Raw genomic sequence first — 7,494 nt, 5'->3', positions numbered from 1 at the left:
TTGTTTTTCTTTTACCTCTTCACATCTCTCTAGCTATCTCTCTTTTAAACTGCTATCAAGTTCACACTTGGCGATTAACAAGGTCAAGTTCCAACAATTACGGTTATATCATTTCTGCTTTTATTCCGACATTTTGGTACATTAGTTCCAGCCAAGTTATTCTTGTTTATACAACATTCAGATATGGAAGAGAATGACAGGACCTAATTGAGTGTACGTTGGTTTTAAGTTAGGCAAGGGGATTCCCTGTTTGTTGCTCTTCAATGGCTTAAACCAGTGGTTCTATCATAGAAGATTCAACCTTGTTATAGGACTAAAAATTCAAGATGCTGGAGGAATTTCTTATACAATGAAATAATGTGAAAACATTGTTAGATGGAGAGTAATAATGTAAAAATTATTATGCGAAAATTGCTTATTTTTGGGGCCTTTTTGTATTTAGCTACTCATGTATTGTTAATACATGTATTCTTATTCCAAATTACTTTTGCATAACTTAATGTAGGTATGCAGAGTTTAATAAGGCCAACCAATCACAGGGATACTATTTTCTTGAACAACCAAATATTGCATAACTTATGCGAAAACATGTTGGGAATTTTGTTAATATAAACCAAACGATCGGTTAATTGGTGTTACTGTTATTTGAAACAACCTCCTTTTACCACAACTATGATTGAATGTTGAAATACACGGTATAAGATTCATCTTTGAAGCTCAATAATGGTGCCAAAAGAAAGTTTCGGGTAGCACCTTTTGCCACAAAGCTGATAGGATGGTACTGAGTAATCCCATTTCCCAACTTAAAGCTTATTGCCTGTTTGAATTCAGCATCTAAGGACTTTGAAGTGCAGTTAAGCTTGACACTTGAAATGTCTTTGTAGTCCACACCACTATAGATGAAGCAACCATTTTGGGCAATGGATTCTAAAGAAACTGTCCCGTCTTTCCCATCCAATCCTGCAAACAAATGGAACAAAGACCCATTGCCATCTGAGGAATGTGTGATCTTGAGACTAGAATCATGTCCTTGATGAGTTATGAGCATTCCTGGGAAATCAAAGGGCTCTAACATGACTAGCTTGACAGATTCTTTGTCATTTGAGATGAGTCTGAAGGTAGCATGGACAGCAGAATCTGTTCCGGCTTCAGGGTACTTCTCCATTTGAGTCGAGTGATTCGTGGTTGTCAGAACAAATGTTGCGTTACCGGATACTTGTGTGAGAGATATTAAATGAGAATTATAGTCAGATGGAACTGGAGTAATCAAATTTGAGAGAGAAGTGGCTTTAGTTTCAATGTCCCAATCACCAGTAGAATGGCCAGCAAGAAGGTATGGACCATAAAGAATAGCCTGTATCGATGCATATTCTGGACGGTCATCTGAAGCACCATTTACAAGAGTTTGTCAGCAGCTATACTATATGATCCGTTAGCTCTTCTAATAGAGACATATTATTGATTGGACAATGAAATATCTTAATTATCACCTTTAATGGCCTCTGTCCTAAGATTCATTGGCAGCTCAATGCTGATTTTTTCACCTGAGCCCCAACCCTTGGTGATCGATAGGAAGTTACCTGCATCGGTGAGTCATTAAATTGTTGAAAAGGGTATTAGCTAGGTGAGAATTTATTTGATACAAAACATAGAAAGGCATCATCACAAAAAGGAGGAAAGTTCCTACCTGGTGGAGGTAGAGATAAATCCTTCCCATTCAAGGATGCTTTTGCACTACTTGAATCCGTCCAACTTGGTATCCTGAGATTCAATGTAGATGGTGCACTAGTTGCTTTCTGAAAGAAATAGTAATCATAACAAGTTATGTTCCAAAAACAATATCTTCCACAAAGGGAGAGGGTTTAAAGGGACTTCACAGGACACACTACATTGCACATACTCAGCTGTAAGAAAAAGGTTTTAGGGGATAAACACATGGAGGTCAACTCCCTGAAAAAAAGCAGCAGGAAAGCTAATTGATTAGGTTGGTGATCTGCAAAAGCCTAGTTACTTACAAAAAAAGGAAAATGTAATCGTTACTGATAATGGAAGATGCAAGCCTTATTGATGATATACTATACTATCTTAGGTTCACTGGATACACAGGGAACAGTTAATAATACCTAAGAGGTTGATCCACTACCGAGCATTCAGTTAACATAGGCCAATGATAATCATACTAGATATCTCCAGTATAATCAAACCTCATGAGAACACCGAAACGTGTAAAACCAGTTCTCTTTCGATCCTTTGGACATACTCAAATAGCAATTTAGACAAAGTAAGTTTTGAAAGGGAAGAAGTGCATAAAGAGGCATTTTGAGGTACTATTGCTTGGATATTGGAAGAGTAGTTTATTCAAATAATAAAGTTCCAACAAATGGATAGGAACAAAATAAATTAGAATGCGTACCCCTTTTGAGGACACTTTAATTGTCACTCGAAGGCGATTGTCCCACGAAACAACAGGCTTTACGCTCTGACTCACCACAACTTGCCCAGACTTCCAATCGAGAGAGCTAGATATATACTGGATAATGTAGAGGCCAGGAGCATTCCCTTTCTCTTCGAAATAAATAGAATCTCCCAATTTGGAGAATGATTCAATCCCTATAAAGGAAAAAAGGGGAATACAATTTAAATTCATTTCCATTTTGATAAGATAGACATCTTTGAGGTAACCTCGGAAAGTCAGAAAATTTTGTTGCACATATTAGCATGAGGAGTAGCAGACTTAAAAAAAAAAAAAATTGCACTGCCAGGAGCATAGAGAAGATTGTTCTTTGCAAGAAAAGAAGGGTGAAAACACTGGGTGATTTCTTCCCGTATGTCCAAGCTTTGGTGGATAGAGTTACCCGATACTTGTCTTTGGTGGGAGGTAGCAAGTTCCCCGTTACTCCAGGTACGCATAAGCTGACCCGGACACCGTGATTATATAAAAAAAAAAAAAAAAAAAAATAAAAAAAAAGAAGAAGAAGAAGGGTGAAGATCAGAGTGAATATTGATTCCATCACCTGTTCCATAGCAACACCAGAAGTCATTAAATGGCGATCCCCATTTATGGAAGGTCTGAGCTTTGGAACCACCACGTTCAAGTGGAAGCATATATATCATCACTCCAGGATCTCTTCCCCTTTGGATGCTGAGCACACCATTTGTTAATGCTCGCTCGTAATAATCAGCATATGCCATTTCTTTGGTCCATCTGAACAGGTGGCGGGAAACCTACAAAGTTTCACATTTGTGCATAAATAAACGCACAAGGCACTATATCCACTCTTCCCCTAGGAGCATAATAGGAAACAACTGACACAAAAAAAATCCATGAGCACACCTTCAGCATATTATAGGTAGTACATGATTCCTCATTTTCTGTGCTTAGTGTGCTTGCTAACCTCTTCGGATCTGACCTGCTCGGATTGGTAAAAAATAGAAGGGGAGATACAAAGAACTTTAAATGAAGTGAGCCAAAGAAAGGAGCACATAAAGATAAATAGGAATTAACGGTGTGCATAATTTGCTGAGATTTTTTAGTCCGTATTACCAATGCTCACTGGCTGATGTCCCTCCAGTTGCATAGCTGTGGGAAGAATTGACAATATCCATGAAGTATATCCCAATTTCCTAAACAAAAAAAAGGAAAATTAACCAAAAAAATGTTTGTGACAAAACTTCCTTAATCAGGATTGCCGTCATTAAATATACTCACATCATATTCTATTGTCAATGCCTTACGTCCAAGACTAGACAGATATAAGGAGAAATAAGTAAGAGAGAAGAAAATGATTGGTCAAGGACAAGCAGTTTACTGCTGCAACATTTTCCTTCCTTCTTCATTTTGGTTGTTATATAAATAATTCAGTTAATTGTAAATTTTCAGGGAGGAGCTGCAAACTGGTAGAGTCTAGCACCTAATTACCGAAAAACTAACTAAACAGAGAGTAACCGATCCATTATATTAGAGGAATTTTGAAACAGAAAACACCTTTGCTTAACTTCTTCTCTACAAGATTAACAAAAGTAAAGGAAAGGAAACGAAAAGGAATGGCTGGATGGGAGAAAGCATACATGATATATCGGTTGGACTTCGTAACAAGTAAAAGAGACATGATATCTGTACATTCTAGTACTGAAAGGAAAATCTGGAAACTCTGGGACTGCAAAACTTTTTTCTGAGAAGATAGATTTCCCAAAAAGTAAAATAATCTACCTTGAAAAGTGGATCACCAGTAACTTCATAACGCAGTTGTGATCCAATAACAACTGGAATGTGCGTATTTGCATGAAAACCTGATAGGTCATCAACCTAACGGAAGAGAAACGAAAAGGATATCAACAATAAAGTTAATGTTGGCCACACACGCAACTATAGTAACCATGGATCATATACGGTGAGCCTAAACCAAAAGGAAAACAGACATTACCCGATTAAAAATCATATTTAGTTACATAAGCAACTATCGCGATAAAGAAGTACGTATATATCTCAAGGCAAGCCAAAAAAACCCGTTTTATACAACCACTCTAACATAGTACCTTTACAACTAGGGTTGATACTCAGCTATCAACATACAATAGCATGTCTGATTTTGAAATTCGACAACAAAATCTGACAAAAAATATGGAAGTCTTTCCGAGTTAAAACAAGTCAAATGACTTTCCTAGTAAGGAATTTTGTTCATTCTCATATCTTGTGCCAATAAGGCGCTTCAATTAAAGTCAAGGAATTAGTTGAATTACAGCAACTTTTGGAAATACATATACCAGTCGATAATTAGTGCATTACATTATATGAGAATTTCGAGAACAGGGATTTATACCTTTACGGCTAAGCGCCCTAAAAAGCATGGTTTGTCGAAAAGGTGAGCCAACGTTAAGTGCTTTGGATTACCCTGCAACAGCATTTATAGGAGGATAAAAGCGGGATTAATGAGATAATAGTTAAGAGACAAGGAAGACAAAATACAACACAATATATGAATATGTGCTCAGGAAAGCTGCAATTTGCAAAATGCAATTATGAGAAGAACAACATATAGCAATGAAGGTTGGTTGAATGACGAAATAACAATGCAAAGGCAGAAATGTAGATTTTAGCAGACAGAAAATGGTTTGATATTATAAACAAAACGAACCAGAATAAATTAGTGAACTTTAACTATTAGGATAGGAAAGGTAGACTGTTAGCTGGGCAGATTATACACACCGTTATTCTGTACAGCCTATAAAGAACATCATTCATGCCGCCAGATTCTTCATTTAATGAATCCCAGTGCCTTTGAATGGTATACTTTGAAATCACATTTTGCACCCGAGTGTAGAAGTAATCAACCATCCATGTAGTCATGTTCAAAGCATGAGGATTGCCTGCTAAAGTATACTGATCCAAAAGACCTGCCAATATCTGTCAAAGTCCAATCGAGTAAAGTTAGCATAAATGGCGTTAAGAAGAAAGAATTGAATCAGGAAGCACATCAACCTTGTGAATTGTATAATACGGTGCCCAGACCGGTTGTATAGCTTCAAGGCGATCAAAGTAGTCTGATGGGAAGGCAGAAAGGTAACCTGCACCATTCTTTTCCTGGCAGGCAAATAGTGCAGAAACAACAGCATACATTTTCTGTCCAAGACTGTCATTGTGGGTGCTGGCCCACATCTGTGCTGTGGCACTAAGGTAATGACCTTCAAGTTACAGAAAACTATCAGCTAAGAACTCTAACAACAGATAAACTTGATGAAGCAAAATGATACGAGTTGGTATAAAAAAGAACATACTGTGAAACGCTACAAGTAGTTGTCTCTCCAACTAACATTCAGAAACTCATAGAGTTTGATTCTTGAATCATTAAAGAAAAAGATTCTAAAAGATTATACTATGGGGAGATCAACAGAAAGTGGTCACAATAACTCATATTCATGAAGTAGTTAATGCATACAACAACATCGATATCGATCAATGGAAAGTGGCCACAATAACTCATATTCATGAAGTAGTTAATGCATACAACAACATAGATATGCAGCTTTAAACAGCAGACGGTAAAAGATCAATTTGTTCAGAAATTCTCACTTAAGTATTCATCACAATTAATGTAACAACAACTAAGTCTCAATCACAAACAAGTCAGGGTCAGAATCCTCACTGTCCACTTTGCTCAAATTTAGTTCATTTGAGTCCAGAAATTTCATATCTTTCAAATTCAATAAGCAAATTAAAAATATTGCAAACAAACAAAATTCATACCTAACAATGCACATCATCAATAACAAAATAAATCAAATGCTGAAAGATAGAAAATAGAACTAACCAACAAAATGACCTCGAACCTCGCTATCTGGTTTCTCCCAACCTCCATATGGCTCACCAGGAGTGTCAAGACCAGCTGTTTTCCTAAAACTCCAAACCAATCTATCAACATCCAACATTAACAAGTACTCCAAATTAGTTTGCTGAGCAACTCCATACATTGAATTAGGTTCTAATCTCACATCATGGAGTGAAATCTCATTCAATATACCATCAATTTCCCTGAGACCACCAGAATTCTTTATCTTTTTATACATCATTATCCAATCATATTTTTCTTCCTCCCTCAACACCTTCCTAGGAAGCAAGTTAGACCATGCTGACTCATCAGTAGGAGTCAAATGGTAATGACTAAACATCTCTTGTTTTAAGGTGTCATTGTGTGAAGACAATAACTCATATCTAAAAGTGTGTGATTGAGTAATAGTGTTAGTACACTCCTTAGCAAGAACACCTCCACATAACATAGAAAAAGCCAACAGTCCTAACAACACTAAAGATTTCATCTTGATCAGTGAACACTTATCAAGAATTCTGAAGAAATGGAAGAATTGAACCAAATAATCAACACTAAGAAAGATGAAACATCTCTCATAAACTCATACTTTTTTACCAAAAAAAAAAAGACCTCAATTTTTTATTTTTTTTTTTTTACTTGGGTAGAAGAGAGCAAAAACAACCTCACCAATTTATAGCATTTGAATAAATGAAGAATGTTCACAATTGAGCCAACCAAATACCAGAGTCCTGTGAAAGCAAGAAATTGGTTTTTTCTACAATAAAATCTATCTGCTGACTACCAAATACTTTTGGTAGTTAGTGAAAGTAAAAGCAACAGAAATAATGTTGAGGAGAAAAAAACAAAGAAAAATAACAACCAGTGATGAAAATGAGCTTAAAAACAACTCTTGAAAAGACAAATTCAAACTGTAACTTTCAAAGTGCAATTAAATGAGAGAAGCAACCAAAACTCCAAAAGTAGTACCACAAAAGTGCTAACCCCACAGTTAAGAAGCACTTACTTGTTGCAACTTGCACCTTCTGTTCCTAAAATACTTTGTTAAATTTAGTTTCTTAAAGTTAATTTAACTAAAATTTGGAGTTAAATTAGATTAGATTAATTAAATATTTTAATATTAAAATTTAGATTATAAGTTGCAATTCTTCTCACATTAATATAATGAAAA

General features: G+C 36.0%; 1 protein-coding gene across 2 annotated transcripts; it reads right to left on the bottom strand.

Moving 5' to 3' along the window:
- Positions 1-589: 589 nt before the first annotated feature.
- LOC132061828 (uncharacterized) lies at positions 590-7,272 on the bottom strand. Of its 2 annotated transcripts, XM_059454485.1 has the most exons (12): positions 6,309-7,271; positions 5,480-5,682; positions 5,207-5,404; positions 4,821-4,892; positions 4,211-4,306; positions 3,545-3,624; positions 3,335-3,410; positions 3,015-3,225; positions 2,414-2,610; positions 1,688-1,796; positions 1,491-1,580; positions 590-1,383 (listed from the first exon to the last, which is right to left on the bottom strand). In XM_059454485.1, the coding sequence occupies exons 1-12, from the start codon at positions 6,811-6,813 to the stop codon at positions 671-673; spliced, it is 2,550 nt and encodes an 849-aa protein (XP_059310468.1). In that variant the 5' UTR covers positions 6,814-7,271; the 3' UTR covers positions 590-670. The 2 variants fall into 2 exon arrangements, with proteins under 2 accessions (XP_059310468.1, XP_059310469.1); XM_059454486.1 differs by lacking the exons at positions 4,211-4,306; positions 4,821-4,892 and having other exon boundaries at positions 6,309-7,272.
- Between the last annotated feature and the right edge of the window lie 222 nt (positions 7,273-7,494).

Source organism: Lycium ferocissimum, chromosome 7 (genome assembly GCF_029784015.1).
Source record: "Lycium ferocissimum isolate CSIRO_LF1 chromosome 7, AGI_CSIRO_Lferr_CH_V1, whole genome shotgun sequence".
NCBI lineage: Eukaryota > Viridiplantae > Streptophyta > Magnoliopsida > Solanales > Solanaceae > Lycium > Lycium ferocissimum.
The sequence above is the reverse complement of the archived record's forward strand: the minus strand, read 5'-3'. Positions and strand labels throughout refer to the sequence as shown.